Source organism: Phalacrocorax carbo, chromosome 1 (genome assembly GCF_963921805.1).
Source record: "Phalacrocorax carbo chromosome 1, bPhaCar2.1, whole genome shotgun sequence".
NCBI classification, from domain to species: Eukaryota; Metazoa; Chordata; class Aves; order Suliformes; family Phalacrocoracidae; genus Phalacrocorax; species Phalacrocorax carbo.
In genome coordinates, this window is record NC_087513.1 from 158,368,034 (window position 1) to 158,389,527 (window position 21,494).

Here is a 21,494-nt window from a genome sequence, read left to right on the forward strand (position 1 = left end):
AAAGGAGATAATTTTTGTCCCATGTCTATTCTCATCAGATCTTTCTAATGAAGTTGATATATTTAAATACAGTAATATATTTCAGGTTTTCTAAAAATCAGGAGATGTCTTTGTCTATTTTGCATATTTAAAGATTTCATTTATTTTCAGATAAAATGGATATGTAACTATGTCCCTGTGTCTAAATAATCAATTTATAGAAAAAGACACTTTCTCATTAAGTATTTTACCACATACACATTTCAGATGGTGATGTTTAACTTTTGTGACCATGTTTGCTTCCAGAGCAGAGAAGAACAGAACTGCAATAGTAACAAGACTCTCTTCTTGATATGGTCTGTCTCTGGTTTCTGATGATTTTGAAGTGCTTTGTCACTCTTGCCTTTCCATACTATTTCAGAATTCTGCCTGGAAAAGACCAGTTTTTAATTACATTCTGAGAGAAAAGAAGCTGGTGACTTGATACTTTGCCATTTTCAAAGTGCTGTAATTCAGCACTTCTTGCTGGCATTAGCTTTCTACTTCATCAGTTTTGCAGGGTTTGATACAAAGGCTGTGAAGATGCATTAAAATTCAAGGGGCTGATCATGCTTTTCCTGTTTCTTCAATCAAACAAAAATTCAGACATTGCAAAATTTTTAGGGATGCTGTATTTTAACAGAAATGAGCACGCATTAGTTTGGAGTGAAAGGAGAGGCAACAAGGGGCTGGGTTACAGGAAAACCCTTCTATTTGAGCTTTGTATTCTCCCTTTCCCCACACTTGCTGAGGAATCCAGCTCTCCTTCTCCAAGCCCTTTGGTCTCCCTCACCCACCCACAGTACTCATTCACAAGAACTGATTAAATATAGTTGCAATTGCTTTGTTCTACTGAATGGAATTATATGCATATGCTTGTACAACCAGGAGTAATGTTCTTCCTTGTTCGCCCAACCCAAGTTACCTCCCACTTGAAACTCCCAGTCCACATGAGTCTTCTTCCATTCCCAGTCCAGCCTGGCTGGCAGCCCCTTTTTCCATAGAACCTCAAGATCCCCAGCTCAAAGTGTGGAGTGGAACCTTCTCTTCCATTGCTGTGCACCCAGCAGAATGTATTACAACCCCACATCAGCTTAGCCAGGAGTCCTCACTCCCACCCTGCTGTTGGCTGCCATGAGTAATCTACCCAGCCCTCTTTACTAGCTTTTCCCAAGGTCTCCCTGTCTCCCGCATCAAGTAAAGATAGAAAACAAAAGAAAACAAAGGTATCCAAGGTGGCACTTGCCAAAATGATCAGAGGAATGGACCACCTCTCCTATGAGGACAGGCTGAGAGAGTTGGGGTGGTTTAGCCTGGAGGGAGGAAGGCTCCAGGGGGACCTTATTGCGGCCTTTCAATAATTAAAGGGGGCTTATAAGAAAGATGGAGACAAACTTTTTAGCAGGGCCTGTTGCAATAGGACAAGGGGGGATGGTTTTAAATTAAAGACGGTAGATTCAGAGTAGGTATAAGAAAGAAAGTTTTTACAATGAGGGTGGTGAGACACTGGAACAGGTTGCCCAGAGAGGTGGTAGAATGTTTCCCTGGAAACATTCAAGGCCAGGCTGGACGGGGCTCTGAGCAACCTGATCTAGTTGAATATGTCCCTGCTCACTGCAGGAGGGTTGCACTAGATGACCTTTAAAGGTCCCTTCCAACCCAAACCATTCTATGATTCTATGAAAAACCTACACTTTAGACTGCTGAAAGTAGGAAAACTCAGATATGCCAAAGAGAAAAACCCAACCATAGTATGACAAGACATGAAAGAGAGGGATTCTTCCTCCCTAGAGCTGCTCCCCCATGTGTCTGAGATGATCTATCATCATCCCTTTAAGTCTCTAGGGGTTTTTATGAGTATGCTAATATTAGCCTTGTCCACATTTTCAAACTTAATTGAAAAAGGGTTTTGGGTATGAAAGAACATGTAGATTTTCCAGACCAGTAGTCAGCTAATTAGAAGGACATGGCTTTCCTTAAGAGATAGGCAGCAATCAAGGGCAACAAAAGGAACTAAGGCTATTTCAGGTCAATGACTCCCAAGAGTTAAGGAGATTATGCCCGCTTCTCATTCTAGACATCTGATCAAAAGGGACAGCCTTTGACTCCTTGTGGCACTTACCTAATGCTGGAACACTTTCCTGACTGTTTAGCGAGCCTGTTTCTTATACAGGACAACCTCGCCAAGGGCCAGATTTTCAAAGTCCAAATGAAAATAGTTAGCTGTGCTTTGAGAGAGGGAAATGGATTAGGTGATCTCTAGAGATCCTTTGTAATTGCATCCTTTATGATTCTGTAGGCATTAAGCAAAGTTTTCAGAAGAGCTTAAGAAATTCCCCACTGATTTCTATAGGATTTAGTCACTTGACCTGCTTAAATTCTTGTGAACATTTTGTTAGGTACCTACCAACAACTTGCAGTCTGGCCTTCCATCACACTTCATATTTTTGTCATGTTCATTTTGGTATAGTCCAGTCTCTTCAAGCCAAAGATGCATTGGCAAAATGTTATTGAATAAATAACAATGTATGCATTAGAGAGGCTACACAGCAAATTCTTGTGACAGAAATATCCTGTATTTAATGGAATGCTCAAGCTTTGAACAGATTCTGCCTAAATATTTCCTCTCTGTTTCTTAAAAATCACTCTGATATATTGCTTGCTTCATACTTTCCCCAGAAGCTGTACATATTTAAGTAACGATATAATACCTAGCAATCTGTTCATTCTGCAAGTCTACATAAACCGTCAACTGGCATCCAACAAATACCAAACTGAAACAGAAGCTTTGGATGATTTTTTTTCCCTTGCTTGGAATTTCTGGCATGGTACAGAAGACTATTCCCATATGGTCCTGCATTTGCCTATAAAAGATTGCTATTAACAGCACTAGGCTAAAATTCCTAATTTTCATATGACACATAAGAAATGCCTTAGAAAAATATATTGCATGCACTTCTTTTTTCTGTTGTCAACCAAACATTTCAGACATTTATATCATTACTTACTTATGACTTTGTCTCACCTTATTCTGCAGAACACCCACTGACGCTTGTCTGTTCTGCCAACTCTGCAGTGGTCTGATACAAACCAATGTACTACAATCACCGGTTTTTACCTGTTGATAGCATACAATTCTCGGTCAAATTCAGGTTGAAAACAATTGCTTTATGCAGTGCTTGCTGGGGTTTGTACACCACAAATGTGTCACTAGGAAAATATATCAAAACCTTGTCAATGAATAGCATTTCTCAAAACTTAAAACCACTGAGCCATATCTTAGCTGTTATAAATTGGCATAGATGCCCCTGAAGTCAGCAGTGCTGTTGCCAATACCCCTGGGCTGTAGGACCAATCCACAGTCATTGGCTGTCACCTAGCAAAGGTACAGTTCTGTGTTGCTTTGCTTTTAACCTTATGCCAAGGATTTTCTTTTTCCAGGACAGAAAGCCTGGATTTTTAAAATATACTATTAAATAAATATTGCTGTTTAAAATGTCTGCAGTTCCTTTTCAAAGCAGCGGGTGGCACTTGCAGAGCAACAATGTTCTGTGATTTAGCTTCTTTTGCAACGTTTGTGGTTGTTTATTGCTTTGTCCTTGTCGTTTTAGACAAATGGGATTTCATAGGATGTAGCATTCAGATCAAGTTCACACTGACTGGACCGGGTCATTTTGTCTGCCTGAACCCTGTCCTGCCAGCAGCAGCACTGAAGGGTGCCAGCACTTGTGGAAGACACACTACCTGCAGATCTCCTAATTCTGTGCCTCCAGGCCCATCTGTGTAAATAAACTCAAAGGAATGTTGGAAACAAGACATGAGCTTTATTCATGGATTTGTAGGAGCACATGCTTTCCATCCAAAACCTTTTCATCCAGGAAATATTATTGGTAATTTGCTGACCTGTCACAGATGTTGCTTACAGATTAAAATAACCTGCAGGAGTCCTTAAAAATGTGTTGTTGAAAACATATTTAACAGTAATCAGATGCTGCTAGGTGTTTTCAGGACAGTGTGTTATGCTAAAAAATAATGGTCTATAACAGAAAGCTATATGGCACTGTTATATCTGCACTGAGTGTATTTATAGGCTGCATAACAAAGTAAATAAATAAATAATGGCTAATAAAGATACACTGAGGGTGTCCTCACAGTACATCACCATCTGTAATAAAAAACCCAGCAGGCTAAACACATATACTCTAAAATAACCTCAGTAGAGTATACTGTACTTATTTAATTCCACATCATCTGATTGAGTAATGTCTTTTGTACATTAACACTGCTAATCATTTCCTCTGCAACATTCAAGAACTCGGTAGGTATCAGAAATTTTAATTGCCAGCCTCCTTCTACACCAGCATGCAGTATCTAGACATTATTAAACAAAATACTGATCATCACCCCCATTTTCTGTTTGTACAGTTCCATTGCATTTGCCTGGTGTGCTATGCAAATTTGGAAAATTAAATGGGAAGCAGCTTGGTTTATTTATCTGATATAGAAATAAGAACACATATTTTTAAAATCTATAGTAATGTTTGATTTTCTTCAACACACATATTAACATATGCATGTTGCTGTTTGCTGACTCCTTTCAATATGAGAAAGGGATCAATCATGCATATCTAAAAATATTATCTTGCATTGCTTCTTCTGGATATTTTAAATTTAAGATAGATTCACCAGGCTTCTGCTGAAGCAAGGACTCCTAAGTCATAAAGAGCAATGAGGCCCATCATCTTCAAAAGCCGTAACCCTTGGAAGTGCCTGGGTTGTATTACCAGTTAGTTCCATTTTGGACCACTGAGATCCCTAAGCACCAAAGTGTCAGATCTTGTGCATGCTCATATATTCCTGGATTAAAGAACTGGATACCTGGCTCCAATCTAAATTCTGTCACAACACAGAGGGAGACAGGTTGGTAGCAAGCCTTCAAAACTTCACCCAAGCCTCAGTCCATTGGGTATGCTTAGACCATGGTCAATGCCCAAGGACGTACTGCCTCAAGTACAAGTTTCACAGCAAGTCCTTCTGAAAAAAAGTGCAGGAACAGTAAATGCACTCTTTGCACATATAATCTGGTGTAACACCCTGTGTTCTGGTCCCTTTCCCCATTCCCATGACTTCTTAGGCATTTCTTTAAGTATCACAGAATAATTTCATGAACAGCTCTGGGAGTAGGAATTAGAACCCTGTCTAGATCCCCTATCTCAGTGTCTATGGACATGGCCTCCTTCCTACTGCTTCACTTCACCTCTCTGGCTCTGTGGATGCTGCACCTCTGGCTGTGCAATGGCCAAATACCAGAGTGGAGGGCTGTCCTTGCATATCCCCAGCAGAGAGCTAGGGTGTTCACTGAAGGCATCAAAAATGGGGTCAAACCATTTCCAGCTGTGGCATGCAAACGATTTGGCAGCATGCTTTTGTGCAAAACATAGGCCACTGCATCCTTCTTTGTAAGTCTTGCTACCTAGCAGGAGGATTCAGCAGTCCCTGGTAGATGAATGTGCCAGATATAAGTAGCCCTTGGCCTAGGCCTGCTAGCAGCTTTGCTTGAGATGTTTTTCTCCCTTGCTGGCTCTAGATGGTTTAGCACTTGGTTTGGGGAAGCACTAAATGTGCCTGTACAAGCAAGCGCCCAGCCTCCATATAAGGTATTTGAAAAGAAGTCGACTCCATGCTCCCACTTTCCCAGGGCACGTTCCTTTGTTGACAATCTGGGTGAACTTCCCTGCTTGGGCCATGCACTTAATGCCGAGGTGTTCTGACACCTGTCTTGAACACCTGATAGAAGTGGTCTGTGCCATATAGGAAGCTGTGGCCAATTTCAAGAAAAACTATTTGGATCAGCTTTTTTCTGAAGTCAGATGAGCAAAAACTAGAAATTTGACAGGAAATTAATGCTTTCCATGCTCGAAATCTTTTCAATTTCTACGATGTTAACAAAGAAAGAATTGTTCTTAGAAATAAATGGACATAACACCTTAGCAGGCAGCACCCTTCTTTTTCCCTCATGTTTGATGTAATTGCAGTTACTCTAAAGCAGTTATTTCTATCAGGATATTAACAACTGAAACAAAAAAGCTGGTTTTCTACCTTCATGATTCCCATAAGTTTGATCTTCCTAGCTGAGCCCTAAAAAATTATTAGGTACACCTTGCAAAAGGATAGATACTGCGGTTTGGACGTTTCCGTCCACAATCAGAACAGGGGGGAAAATCAGTTATCTGTGATTCCAGTTACTAGTCACTGACAGTAGAAGAAAAGAGGTGTGAAAGAGTTGCCATTGCTTTCACCATTGTCAGTTATATCTAAGTCCGCAATAAGGTACCGTGCTGGTAAATCCACTAAACCTGTGCTGAGCTACTGCAAACAAGTTAAAACCTACACAGATATGTTTCAACATATGAAATATTTACCCCTACACAATATTTAATATAATGCTACATTCCATACTGTTATTTTCTGTTTATTTTGATGTTAACCATATCCAGGAAATGGAACAATTTTTTAGTTTAATATTCAACAAATCTGTTCCTCTTTTTTTAATCGTACCTGGAATTCCAATACCTTAATTTTCAAACTACATTCCGAAGTGTTGCATACTTTATTTAAGTTTTCAAGGTGCAGGTTTTTTAAGGAATCCATAGAATTTCAAAATAGTGGTGTTTTCAAGTCATCTATGTTCTTACTTCCACAGGCTGTACAGAGATGGGTTAGGACTTGAGAAAGGTTTAAGGGCCACACTTGAAAAGGCACGTGTTAGGAAAGAGATTGTAGCTTGCTTTTACAGGTGTGGCTTAAGAAGCAATAGCCATTTTATTAAGGACAGCCAGTATAATTAACAAGTTTTAAGGCATTTTCTAGGCTTCTGTTTTTCTCCAAAGTAAGACATCTTTACTGTGAATCAGAGTCAGTCTGAGTCTTGAGAGAAGTTCTAGCAAAGTTGTTTGAGTGACTCCGCGTTTGAGGTAGTGTTTTAGAAATTTATTGCTTATAACCTTAGGTCAGACGCAGATCAATTAAACAAATCCAATATTTATAATAAATAGTGTTAAAGAAATGTGCTTAAAAATTCCATCTCAGATTGATCTAAAACAGGGCACATATTGCTGGGAGCTGCCAAATCTCTCTCAACCATTTGCTTCAAGATAATGATCTCCAAACAGTTGACAGAGTTAAGTCTTACAAGGTGCCGGAGGCTTTCTGTTCATCAGAACTGTGATTCCTCAGCTAAATTCTTCGGCTGTGATTTGTTCCTTGATTTGCCGTGTTTGTTACTACTACCTTAGGAATTAAATGCTTGTTTTATCTTGTATCCCAGTCCCTTCTTTTAATGTCCAGGAAGTCCTGTTCACAAGAATATGCCTAAAGCACTGTTCAGCACCAGAGGCAAATACAAGCACATTTTGCTCACCACATTTCTTGCTCTACATCGTGGGGGAAAAAGGAAAAAAGGATAGTGGAGATGGCAAGGGCAAGAACAGGCAGGCAGCCATGTTTTCAGGAGAAACAGGAGACCTACTTTCATCTTACCTAACTCTAGGCATTAAAGTGAGACATCTAAGAGTTCTTCTGTACAGTCAAGGCATCTCCAGAGTATGATGCAGCCTAGTCAAAATCCAAAGTGGTGGAGGAGTGGCAAGGAACAAGACAAAGGTGTGACTTGGCCAACTGGAGAAGAAATCTAATAAAGGGAATAATATTAATGCTAGTCAACAAAACTATTGGATTCTTTGCACCCAGAACTAGCTAAGGGTTGGTACAGGGAAGCCAAAAGCTGCAAGATAAGGCTAGGATCTTACACATTCCTCAAGGAATTTGCTCTGTGTGACCATTTTGATCTTTTTCACCACCCTTTGCCTGGAAAAGAAGACCTGTGCCACAGGCTGTGAAAACAGCTTTATGGTAGAGAACATTATGTGTTTAATTTTACACCCACTCAGCATCATAATATTTCATTGTTCTGTCAGATACACATGCTATGTTTTACGGCAGTTAAAAAGTGTACTGTCTTTTTCTTAATTTTATAGCTCCGTAAATCTGTTTTCAGCATCAGAGCAAGAAATCTTCTGGAAAAAGAGACAGCAATCAATAAAATACTAAGGTAAGAGTCAGAAGTAATTTCATATTGTTTTGACTGTCATCTGATTTCTCATAACCTTGTTTTTCATTAATGTTACTGTATGTATAATATTTATGATAGTGTATCCTTTTGTAGTTCATCTGTTGGCTTCATTAGCAAAGATAAATTGCTCTTTTCTCTGGATATATTATATGCTTGAACACCAACAAGAGAGAGATTGTTCTTCTTTAGTACTATTTGAATTCTGTTTCATGCAGAAAGATAATTTTTCAACTCTTCTCACATCTTCCTTCTAAATTAACCAAAAAGAATTCCAGCCTGGTTCTTGCATATATATGCACATAAACATTCACAGGGGTTGCACACTAGAAAGCATAGACTACAGCTAATCATATTCCAAGTAGGAAACGTACAATGAAGAAGACTTCAGACTGTGACTTCTGCAGAAGGTTCTCCTGTATCTTTTAATAATGATCACTCATTTCAGTACTCCATATCAAGTAAGTACTCAGCACTGTAAGTAAATAATGCACTCCTAAGTCTCCAAGACCCATATCTAAAGTTACCATATGGGTAACACCATGCTGCAGTGTTTCATGCCACTATTGGTTTTACATTAGAATTACTGTCATTGATATGAGGTGCAACAATTTATAGATCATTCTTTTTTTATATTTACACTCTTACCAAAGCAGGTGCATCTCCAGAATATTGTGAAAGACTGGTCCCAGGTAAATATGCAGTATAAAGAGGAATAACTGATCTAAGAAGTACAGCTGTGGGATTAGATTAAGTATGGCAGTGTTTAGGAGGAGCGGTGCAGTAGGAATTCAGTGTGATTTCTGAATTGTGAAGTTTCTTGAAAAGTGCCTAGTAATTACGTGCCATTTGAGAAATACAGCTCTTTAGTTCTTTTTAATTCTCTGTAAGAATACAGCACGGGAAGACTGCAGAAATTAATGTGCAGCTTTATCTGTCTTTAAACCCATGGTATTTAAAACATGAACAATTACTAACTCAAATGATTACTCTTTGTAAAAATATTATTGAGTTGTAACTACAGGACTATAAGTATTCCATTTTAACAAAACTTAGAGCTCTATTTGTAAGCATTTGTTTCAGTTAAGTGAAAGTACCTTGATTTTACAGGCATTACTGTTATGGATAGATAAATACAAATATCTTTGTCCTAATGAAAAAACTTTTCAAAGAATGGCGTTAGATACAGGCTTCATTACAGTGTTTCAGTAAAACATTTCTAATGAAATTCTATGTTATATTACAACTGTGAAATGTTATTGACACCTCTAGGGTTACACAAATGTCAATTTGTTTGGCATGTTTCTTACACTATACCACAGAGGAAATGTAGACAAAGAGAATACCTTACTGGTTTATACTTTAAAAATTTTAAAACCTGTGACATCTGTAGGGGCTGCATTCTTTCTTACGCAGAAGAAAAAATGAAGTTCTGCAAATTGAAATTCAGACTTCTGATTAATTCTTCCATCAGCACAGAACTTTCTCCTCTTCAGAAGTCTGAACAGAGTGGGAGGAGAAATGAAGCAAACTATTGTTTGGACTTCATTAAGTTCTCAGAGTTACTAGGACAGAATCAGAAATCAATCCTTCCAATTTCAGTCCTACTGACTTCCACTTGGTCCTTCAGAGCATTGCTTCTGCCAAAGTTTTGTATCATGGAGGACTTCTCATCAATTCACCTCTGAATTCCTCTGAAGAAAAATTACAGCGGCAGAAAAAGGACATTTGAATCTATTAATCTACTGCTTTAATTGATCTATTAATTTAATATACATTTATTGTGCTTTCCCATCTATTTCCTGAGTCATCGTTGATGAACTTTTGAGGAACACAGAGAAGAGGAGGGAACTTCTGTCAAGTGAGCAGAATATGGGATCATTTGTTTTCTAATGCTTTCTAGGGATGCTTTTAAGTCATATACAAAGAGGCAGTCTTTATTCTCCTCCTGAGAAAAGGGACCAAGTACTGTTTATTGTTCCTTGTTAACTGCCTCAAAATTGTTAGGTAAGCTCTGAACTGTGACAACTCCAATGCATCTGTTCCAGCATAAGAAAATAGTGTTCATGGTATATCTGGCGGGCATGCTGATAAAGAGCATTTACAATGATGGGCCTGCTGGTCCTGAGCACTGCCAGTGTTTCCATGATGATGCCCGTGTTGATACAGGGGAGTTCTACAAACAGAAAAAGAAGTTATAAGAGAGGATAAAATTTACAGCTGAAACTTTGGATTCGGTTCAAGGAACACAGGAAAACTCAAACTCACAAGACATGAGAGATTGTTTTTCTTATTTTTACTTTAGTTGTAAATGCTGTATACTCCTTAATAAAAGTAGCTGAGTCGCAGCTATTCAGTGTATCCAACAAAAGAAAAAATGGTGTTTATGCCAAGAACAATAAGACATAATTCGGGATGCCCATTCTGAAAAGATTCCTTTTACTATCTTTTTAATTTTTGTCTACCTGAATTAAGGAGCTTTTATCTAAAGCAACACCTCTACACAGTAAAACTGCCCATGGGCAACTTCAACTTGATCAAATTGCCACACTGAAAAGATAATTTTAAGTCAGTTCTAGCTTAAGTCCACCTCATACCTTTTTCCCCCTACTTTTTAAACCTTGTCAAATTGTATTTTAATTCAATTCTGAATGTTTCAACATAACCACCCATGTAGAAGGAATATGCATTACACACAAGTAGGTACCTGTGTCTCTCCTGTGCCTATTCCTCTGTCCACACCTTGTTTTTCCCTTTATATACTGAACTGCAGCTTGACATCTTCTTCCCCAAGAGGATGGGGGAAGACCCCAGAGACCACCCAGAGAGGCAGTTCATACATTTAATCCTAGGTGTCTCACCTGCTCATCTAATGTTACATTATGCAGCAAAATGGAAGTCTCAGGTCTCTTCATCTTCCTGCAACTTCCTTACTGCACTCCAATGAAACCACCTATTTTCTGGAGATCCTTGCTCGGAAACCAACCTTCACCTTGCCCCCTTGAGGTCTTGGTGCAGTTAGTCCTGGGAACAGAGTCAAGGATGTAGCAACTACTGTCATGGGTACTTTGACCAGCGATTTGCATCACTGCTGTCAGTGTCAGAGCACAGAGAGGCTTAGCTCTTCATATAAATCCATTCTGAGGTGGGGACTTCACCCTTCTGAGGAAGATGAAATAACATAAAAGTGAGTTACAGACAGTTAGAATACCTTTTTCAAAACACAATCACATTTAGTAGTGCCTTTGAATCACAAACAGCTCCATTTCTTTCTGAAAATTATGATGCATTTCCTTCAGCAGCAATAACCACAGCTTCTAGCAAATTTCATCGCTCCTGCATATCTTCAGTGTTTCCCACTTTTGTCTCGCTCTCTTTTGCTGTGGGCACTGCTTTTTGTCTTGAAAGCAAGTTTTGTGTCTGTAGATGTGGGATCATTCTCTAAGAATGGATGTCCAGTCCTTTCATTACAGTTGATGCTATAGACAAACTGTAAACTGATGCTAGGGGTGTGCAATAAGATGTTCACTGTTCTGGTCAAGATCTGTCTGATGTGTTTACTGGACCTCAGGGAATAACATAGCTCATGCTTAAGTGAAACTTTCAGTTTCATAAACAGCTAATTGAGTGAAGCATGCTTATCTTATGCTTGAAACTGAAACTGCCCTGAGTACATCTTTGGGGAGAAAAAAATTGCTTCAGTTAAGTGTCCAGTTCTACTAATTTGCTAATATGCTAGAAGATAATTCAGACTGTGTTCATACAAGTGTTTCTGTAAAATACACTGGGCTTTTTCTGAATATTAGAATGAGTAAGAAATAAGATTGTGCTTCTAGAAAAGTTACAAAGTTAATCTCTAAATAAATTATCTCTGGACGCTAATACAGTAGTATAATACACCACCTCTCATAAAAGAGTGAGCAGACATTTTCATTAGTTTGTTTATCACAGGAACATAGATGTTTTGGTCGGAAGGGAACTTTGGAGGCCATGTTATCCAACTGCCTGCTTGAAGTAGGGCTATTACTAACCCTGACTCAGATCAGCTTTGCATCTTCCACCTGCCCTGGTTCCAGCACTGCATTACCCTACCCTTGAGAGAGGGTTTTCCTGATGTCCAGTCTGAACCCCCCCAAGCCACAGTTTCTGGGCCATCGCTCACTGCTCTGTCATCTCGCAGTAACAAGAATTCAGCTTCATGCTTTAACCTCTTCTTCACAAAAACAAACAAGCCCAGCTCTCTCAAGTCTCCCTGGAGGTCATGTGTTGTAGGCCACTGACATCTTGTACCTGCTCCTGTGTTTCAGCATCCCTCTTGGAATACTCAGAACTGACCCAGGTGCAGCCTCTCCAGCTCTGAGTAGAGGAAGGATAATAACTTCCCTCTATCTGCTGGCTACACTCCTCCTTAATATAGTAGGCAGTTTGCCTTACTGATGGCAGGAGCACATTCATCCAGTTATCATCCAGGTAACTCCATCCCGTTCAGACCCAGTGCACAGTGTAATTCCCAGATCATTTTCCTCAGCCAGAACTCCACAGCCTGCATGGACACATGGAGCTATTCTGTACCAGGAGTGAAACTTTGCACATTTCCTTGTCTGACTTCCTGAAGCTTTTGCTGACTCAGTCTTCTAATTTATTGGGGTCCTTCTGGTTTAATGCTCTACAGTTCAGCATGTCAAACACTGCTCTTCTCTTGTCCACATAGCCAGCTGTTTCATCATGGAAGGCATACCTTTGGTATTTTTTATTAGAAATTGGCCTGCATTAAATAACTGACTTGCATTAGTCAGTTCTAAATCACTAAATCACAACCAGTTTCTCTGTATATAATTGTTTTCTCTCTTAAGAGTGTGATTTCTTTCTTCATAACTGCAAGGCTTTGATACCATGCATTTATCAGAACAAATGTTCCAGTTAAGCTCAAATGATGATTGTTGTCTTCAGGAGCAAAATCCAGGCTTAGTCACCACCTACTTAAATCTCCACAAGCATATGACATCATCGGATTTCCCCTGCCTCCTGCAAAGACAAACAGAAAGAAATACTGGAATGCACATATCCATTGGTAAGAAGTAGCTCTGTTTTATGGGTTTTGTGCCAAGTGGCCAACATGGTATAGATCATTGTAAAGCTTTGTTATGAAGCAGAGTTAGCGGGCTGTGGAGTCTCCAACACTGCAGGTATTGCAAAGGAAGTTAGACCAACATCAGCCCAGAATAGTGTAGGTATCATTGATCCTGCTTTGAAAGAGGTGATAGACTAGATGGCCCTTTGAGGTTCCTTCTTCTCCACAGATTCTATCAATTCTTCTGTAATCCAAGGAAAATAATTATTATACAAACATCTGGTAGAGGAAAAGCTGAAACAGCAAGGTAAGAATGACAATGAGAATACAAAATGGCTAAAGGAAATAAAGTATGCTACCATAGTTCAATAGGCCGAGCAGACACTAAAGAAAGTAAGTGACTATTTGTTTACCTTTAGAGGCATATGGAAGGAAACAAGAAAAAACATGGAAAACAATGAATTATCCAAGTTGCATTAATAATTTATTTTATTTTACTAGACAAATTCAGATTTCTTAAAAAATAGTATATTTTTCCCAAAGAACAGTAGCGTAGATGTGGTGAAAATGTGCATTTTGGTTGCTACTCAAACAGTGCTTTATTGAATTAAATTTATAAAATGAAAGAGAGAAACACAAGAACACCTGTCAGGTGGATTTACCAGCTGTCACATTTAACCATATTCTCCAAGTTAGATGGAAGTATAATGAGAGCGTAGAAAGATTTAGTAAGAGTAGAGAGTCATAGTGAAAACGGTGCTAAATGATGATGATAACCGAGTGTTTTACTGAAGCATACCATGCTGCTAAGACTTCAGCGTGAGCACATTTCAGGGAGAACAAGAACAAAAGTACATAGTAATATATGCAGTTACTACAGAACACATAAATATTCACTCATTAAAATAATACAGAAAAACAACAAATTGGTGTTATACTGGGATGCAAGAAGATGAGTAAACACTTGTTGTGGAAAGGATGCCTCCCTAACAAGAGTGAGCCATATGCATACTGTCTGCAAGAGACCTCATAATTATGAAAGGTACAGTATTTTGAAGTATTGATCAAAGCATTTAATATCTTCCATTAGCTCAAAGAATATACTTGAACACTCTGTTCGCTGCTTATTTTTCAGGGGTTCCAAAGCAAGAAATAGTTTAAAGGACTTCAGAAGTTTAGGCCTCATAATTGTATGCAGGTAATACGAACTATGTAGTATTCCAATATTGTATTGTTCTGTATGGTCTTAACCTCTAGCCTGGCTTTTTGATAACCTACCAAATCACATTTTCTTTTTCAGGATATTTGATTCCGTTTGTGCTTTTCAAGGCAAATTTAGAGTGAGTAGTTTGCAGCTGCTGGACTGTGCTTGGATTTTTTGTCTCTTCTCCTTTGTTTCATAATTTCCTCTTTCCTCCACAGTGAACATGAACCTATCTAATATTTCGTAGAGGTGGAGGTGCTATGGGAAGTTGGGAAGGTCAATTTTAGCTAAAAAAAAAAAAAAGGCACTTTGCCTGCATTGTTCAAAGAAAAGTCAAAAGATTCTGACCAGCTACAGTTATGTGTAGATGTATCAAGTCAAGAAAACATTTATTTTGAACTCTTAATTTGCAAACCACTAAGTTTTTAAAACTGTGACACAGTGATTGTCCCAGGTGTGGATTAACCTCCAGACTACCATATCTGCCTGTGAGCTAAGTGCTGGAGCTGTCACTGAGTTGATAGAGGTCCAGTCAATACAGGCAGTGGAGCCCAATGAGCTCTTTAGCTGACTGCTTTGTCTTTAGATGGCCACCTTATGATTACTTGAATAGCTTCCAAAAATCATTAATTAAATTAATTGACCGAGTGTTCAATGAAAGGTGTCCACATATGGACATCTAGTAACAGTATGAGATGCCAGAGGATGTCCAAGGCATCCTCTCGAGGATGGCTGGTGACAGATAAGTTTGTGCAGGGGACCCATACCCCACTGGAGCAGCAGTCGGAAGCAAGACAAAATATTCCAAGGCACGACAGGTGGAACTGGCCACCTCTGTACAACCAATTTGAGTCCTACATTTCCACTGATTATGAAGGGAATTCTGGGCACATGGCTCACCTCTAGGCACTAAGAATAAGCACGTAAGTATAGGTGTCTGCAATAAGAAATCAAATCCTATTGTAGATTTTATAATAGACAACTTCGCAATTCTGAAAACTTCATAGCTACTGGCCTCTTTTTCAAAAGTCCCCAATGATCTGCAACTCTAGGTGTCTAAACAGCTGAAAAATATCCAGATCCTGAGTAAAAAAGATAACAAAGTGTGGCTTTTACTAAGAGTTAATACAAGGAAGGTTAAGGCACTAATTCCTGTCAAGTGGAGAATGCCAGGAGAGACGCTGTCTGAAGTAGCCATGGCCTTTCCAGCACAGCTTTTTTTTCTCTGAAAATATCAAAAGTTTCTTTGCAGTTACTTGATAAAGAATTCTGATCTCTGTGCTATACAAGTGGCATTTCATTATTTCTCTGCTGACTTCAGTAGGAGCTGCAGGGTTTTCAGAGTTATTGAAAATAATAAATTACTGTGAAACTTCAAAATAAGTTGCCAGTGTAGCAACATTATTGTTGGATACAGGTTAGGAAGCATTGATTTACCAAGAGGGTGGCCAAACACTGGAAGAGGCTTCCTAGAGAAGTGGTTGATGTCCCAGGCCTGTCAGTGTTTGCAAGGCATATGGATAATGCCCTTAACAACATACTTTAACTTCTGGTCAGCCCCAAAGTGGTCAGGCAGTTGGAACAGATGATTGCTCCAGGTCCCTTCCAACTAAAGTAGTCAGTTCTATTCTATTCTCTTCTAAAATGAGGCAATGAAATTCTAAATATAGATTTAGGAATCTAACTTAGGCAGAGATCATAGACAATCCTAACACTCTTTCCATAGGTCTTACCCTTTATGCATGCCCATTCTGTATAGTATGTGGCTAAGTGTATTTTGTTATACCATTAATAATCAAATAAGCCATCTTTTTTATTATTCAGGTAAAGAATTTTTTGTTTGAACATTTAATCTTGCTTTTTATTATGAACACTAAGAGTTTATGTAACTTGGTATTCAGGTAACCTATGTACAAGGACATGAAAAGTTTATGTGCAAGTCACTTTTTGATGTCAAGAAAATAATTTCTAGCTGTTAAAAGCAGGGGACAATAATTCATATTTACAGGAAAAAAAGATAAGTTACCCTCTTTGTCACAGCAAAAAGCCTCTATACAGAAGTCAGACCTCAGAACTTTCTGTTGTCTCTGCTGGGAAAAACCGAATTGTCATTTTAATAAAGTTAGGTAGGATCTATTTTTAGGAAATAATTTTTACCTGTTTTTTTCTTTTTCAAGAAAATTGCACAGGTATTCAAATGATATCTCTGCTGTCTTCTGACAGTGTTATGTAGTATCATGATCCATGATATAATGCTTAAAATCCATTGGTATTAAAATGTTCATGATTTGACTAAGATGAGCTGTGTTTTATAAGACATACAGTAATTTTCTGAAATGGCATGATGCTTCAGTTCAGTGTATGTAATATAATGCCTTCTGTAATGAGTGTAGCATAATGTATTCTTCTAGCGTGCTGGTATGATTGGCAGTGATGACACTGACAAGCATTCTAAGCTTCTCATTTTTGTTCCAGATCCCATTTTGGATCCCCTTCTATCATTTATGTGTTTAAAATCAAAAGAATGAGAAACAGTGGAGAAGAGTGAAAAAGAAAAGTCATAGTGGGGAAAGAACATGCCTGGGACTCCTTTTGCCATCAAGCGTGATCATCCCATGGTGTCAAGGACAGCATTTATCCAAGCCTCACAGTCCACTGGCGAATAGAGTGGTCCCTCCAATAGCATGTAGTTTTTGTCATGTTTTCAAAAAATATGGAGGTTCAATTCATTAAAAAGTATGAAATATTACCAGCTGGGTCCTGTGTGAGTTTCTCTGAATGACTATATAGCACAAAAGGAGCAGTAAGCCATGCACTGTGTAAACTTAAAATTGCAGCATTCCTGGAAAGTTAAAATATGTTTCCAAAGTCCCATTTCTCGGCAATCAGAGGAGTTGTGTCACCGCTCTTTTAGTGGAAACCTCTCTTTTTCTTAAGCAAATCCATTTCATTGTAGCCAGTAAAATAAATATATGCGTGCTCCATTTCACCATAGCACACTTACTAACCAGCCATCTGAATGAAATACTCACTTCTGCCAAAATAATGTAAAATATGTTTGCCAAAATTCAGGAAAAGCAAAATGAAACAAATGAGCAAATAAGTGAAAAAACGCACACAACAAAATGCTGCAAGTTCAGTGCATTCCCAGAGAGCAGGCATTTCATATTGCAGGATATCAGCAATGTGCAGCTTTTCATTTCAGACCACATATGGTCTTATGCAGAAGAACACTCCAAGATATGCTGTAAGTCTTGAGCGTGTACATAAATATTTTGCCACACACAGCCCTGAAAGGGAGCTGCCCTAAAATAATAGCTGTACTGGTACTGTTCCCTTCTTTATTGCTGAGAAGCTGGTTTTACTGACGATTAGTGCTTTGCTTGACCCTTTTCACAGTTAGTAATGTCTTGAGGGACCACAAATTTTACAGCAAACTGAAAAAAACTTCAAAGATGGGCCTTGATAAGGCATGGAGAAGGTTCATCAGATGACCAGTTATGTTGCAGAGTAGGGACCATTGCCTTGGAAATACCATGTTTTAATGGAAAGTCCATTGCTGTTTTGTTGTTTTTGTCTGTTAAGCTGTGCACTTGCTTCCCAGAAAGCCAAGCTGACTTGTCTGAATGTACTACCTCGGAAATTATAATTTATACTGAAAACTCTCTGTCTTCATCATTGTATTTCTTTGTAGGGCCTGTACTAGGCAGCGCATGCTGAGTGGGTCCTTTGAGGGGCAGCCTGCAAAGGAAAGGTCAATACTTAGTGTCCAGCATCATATACGACAAGAACGCAGGTAAAACAGACAGGAAGGATGGTTTAAAGTATTTTTAAAATAAAGGTGATGAAAGGAATTAAATTTGAGCAATACCTAACGTGAAAAACTGAAATGACTTGCTTGTAAAAAGAACTGAATTCTACATTCTTCATTGTAACCATAATGAAATTCATTGTACTGTATAAATGGAAAAAATGCCTTTTTATTTCAAATGTCATTTCCTTCGCCAACTGCAAAGCTATCAATTTAAAGATCAGAAGGAAAGAAATTGGCTTATGTTAGACCGGATTGAAAACAATTGAAGAACATACAAGCTTCTGATGTTAGCGAGAGAAAAATGATAAGAATTTGAGATATTGGGTAGCTGGAGAGCAGTGCTTTATAATGGCCATCCTATAAAGGTCAAAATTTCATCTTGAGATGTATCGTTAAATTGATTATGATTGTTTCAGGTCACTGAGGCATGGTTCCAACAGCCAGCGAATCAGCAGAGGAAAATCTCTTGAAACATTGACTCAAGATGTAAGTCCTCATAGAAATGATGGTTTTGATTTGAGAATATAAGAAATAAGAATATGTACTACATAATAAATTCTTGTGTAAGACTAATGGCTATCTATGATCTTGTTTACAATTTGTCATTTGAAATTTTGAAAGGAAATCATAAAACAAATACTGTAATTGCATTAGAATTATCCTCAGAAGAATTGGCATGGTTATTTCAGTGATAGACTTACTGGTTTTGAAACACTTGCTGAGATAGATTCACTGAAGCTGTAGACACTATATTAGGAACTCAACAATTGCTACCCAGGACACCTTAAAAAGCCTTACTCTGGAATTACACAAATCACTCAGGCTAGCAAAACAGCACTTCAAAATTTCCAGTGGAGGTTTAACAATATTTTTCAAACACGAGAACTGTCAGACAAAAGGACAAAGCCTAAAAGGGAGAACAGTAATCACAGATTTCACTGTGATATACTTTAATGCAGTTAAGTGCATTTTCACTTCTGCAAATTCATAATGATATTTTCAGATCTCTGCGACTATGAACATTCAAGGGGCGATATTAGTCCCTCCGTTTCCAAACTATGATAGACATTTTTTAGATATGCTTCATATTTAAAAACAATTGCAGAAGAAGAAATTAATGAATTTTTCTGCACGGTGGTAGAAAGAAATCATAGATTACTAGTCTTTTAAAGCAAATGTGGCTTTGCTTGTGCCCAATAGTAAAGGTAACACCCAGCATTACCCCTCCAGGAGTGCTCCAAAGACTCACTTAACTCTGAATAGTACGTAATACTGATTGTAATTGTACCCTCCACTGGATGAGCTCAGGCAACCATCCTACCTCCCTCTTCCCTCTCCTGGCGCTCTGCAGTCACTACCTGTGTGTTCTGCACAACTTGCTGCCTGGCAGCACATGCAGCAGGCTTGAGGAGCTGGAAGGGTGCCTAAAGCCTTTTCTTTCCCAATCTTTGCCCTTAGTAACTTTGATGGTATTCATTCCAGTTCCCAGAGATCAGCTGAGCTTACAAGACCTTTGCTCTTAAAGTTAAAAGTTGCATTGGATGGGACTTCACGCATGAAATTAAAACTGAAATTAACCTTGATGAAAATAAGCAGCCTTGTGCTGTAGATAGAAAATACTGTACAATATGCTTGACTGAGTTAATGTGCAGTGCATTTGGAAATAAAGATTTTTCATTTGAATCTTCTTATGTAAAGTGCCGTATCTTGCTTTCATCTGAAACATTAAAAAACAACGCACAGACCTCATTTAAAAGGAGTTGTTTTGCTTCTAGCACTCCAACACAGTGAGATACAGAAATGCACAGAGAGAAGACAGTGAGATAAAGATGATCCAAGAAAAAAAAGAACAAGCTGAAATGAAAAGGTATTTAAAAATCAAAAGTCTGAGTGCACACTTTTCTGTACTAAGTATTCTCTGTATGAAATGAAAAGTATTGAGAGTCATGATGAAAAAAGAAAGTGTCAGGGATATTCTTGACAGGTATAATGCATGTCACTTAATAATTTACATTATGTCTTTCAAAAGGAAAGTCCAGGAAGAGGAGCTTCGAGAGAATCATCCATATTTTGATAAACCACTTTTCATAGTTGGTCGTGAGCACAGATTCAGGAATTTCTGCCGGGTGGTGGTACGAGCTCGCTTTAATGCGTAAGTTTATTCCATATCACCAGTTGGTTCCAACAAGTGTTTACTTTCTTGTCCTCAGAAATCTAGGTCTAACTTTTATTTTGAGAGGAAAACTGTGTTTAATGTCACCACACAAGCTGGCAGTCAGTTGCCTATGGCATAGTCCTGCTGTTAGAAGAAAGGAAGCAATAAAATGCTGTGTAAGGGCAGACTTGTTTGAGTAGTCTGTAATGCTGACACGGGACAAGGCTGTGGGGAAACTGCAGGCATGAACTGAGAGGGAAGGGGTTTATATCCCCATTTTTAGACCTTGTCGAATCAGCTTGCTATTCCCTTCCTGCTCCTGATCATAAGGCAGGAAGTCTTTATACACCAACAGTTACTCAAATAATAGAAAAAGGTGAAGAGAAATTAATCCCACCTATGCTCACCTGAAGACTCCTTAGCCAGTAACTAGAGACCCAGAATGGGATGGGAAGGTGTTCAGCTGTGAGAAATAAAAGGAGAAAAGCTGAGACCAGGTGAAAACCAGGAAGACTCAGTAACTAAACTATAGGTGTATGTGAGTGTGGCAGATAGAGATCTGTGTACAAGCAGCTTGATATAAAATCATCTTATAGCCCTTCTTTTAAATCTCTGTCTATGGCTGGCACCCTAATTTTGGAGGGTTAATGCATGTCACCTTGCAAACTGACAGTGTAAGACAGAAAATAGCTCAAGGCTATGAGCTTGGCACTTGGAAGACCTGGTTTCAGCACCTGCTTTACTATCGATTTTCTCTGTGCCCTTCAATAAATTACTTCTAGGTAAAGCAACAGGAAGGTTACATACTCAGTTTCACCATACCCATATTTAAGTGTTCTGCCACCTATGCAGAAGCATGTCCTTGAGTTACATGCCTACTTTTCTATGCAACTGCTAACTTGATTACAGTTCACTGGTCCGTGAAGCAGTTGCAAATTAAAACAGCAAAACCAAACACAGAAACATGCATTCCAATCCACTTGTCAAATACATGTCAGTGCTTCTTAGCATTGCGGAGTGCCCAAGGATAACAGGATATTTTCAACAGTTTAATTAAAATGTTTGCAATTATAAGGATAAACTGATTTTGTTAAACAGTCATTT

At 38.6% G+C, this 21,494-nt stretch overlaps 1 protein-coding gene across 1 annotated transcript in view; it reads left to right on the plus strand.

Annotated features, from left to right (window-relative positions):
• The window catches only part of NALCN (sodium leak channel, non-selective), a 247,593-nt gene that overhangs the window by 194,098 nt on the left and 32,001 nt on the right, over positions 1-21,494 (plus strand). The window contains exons 18-22 of the mRNA XM_064440627.1: positions 8,055-8,128; positions 18,116-18,217; positions 18,652-18,721; positions 20,011-20,102; positions 20,265-20,387. Of these exons, the coding sequence (XP_064296697.1) occupies positions 8,055-8,128; positions 18,116-18,217; positions 18,652-18,721; positions 20,011-20,102; positions 20,265-20,387 (461 nt within the window). The remainder of the gene's footprint in view (positions 1-8,054; positions 8,129-18,115; positions 18,218-18,651; positions 18,722-20,010; positions 20,103-20,264; positions 20,388-21,494) is intronic.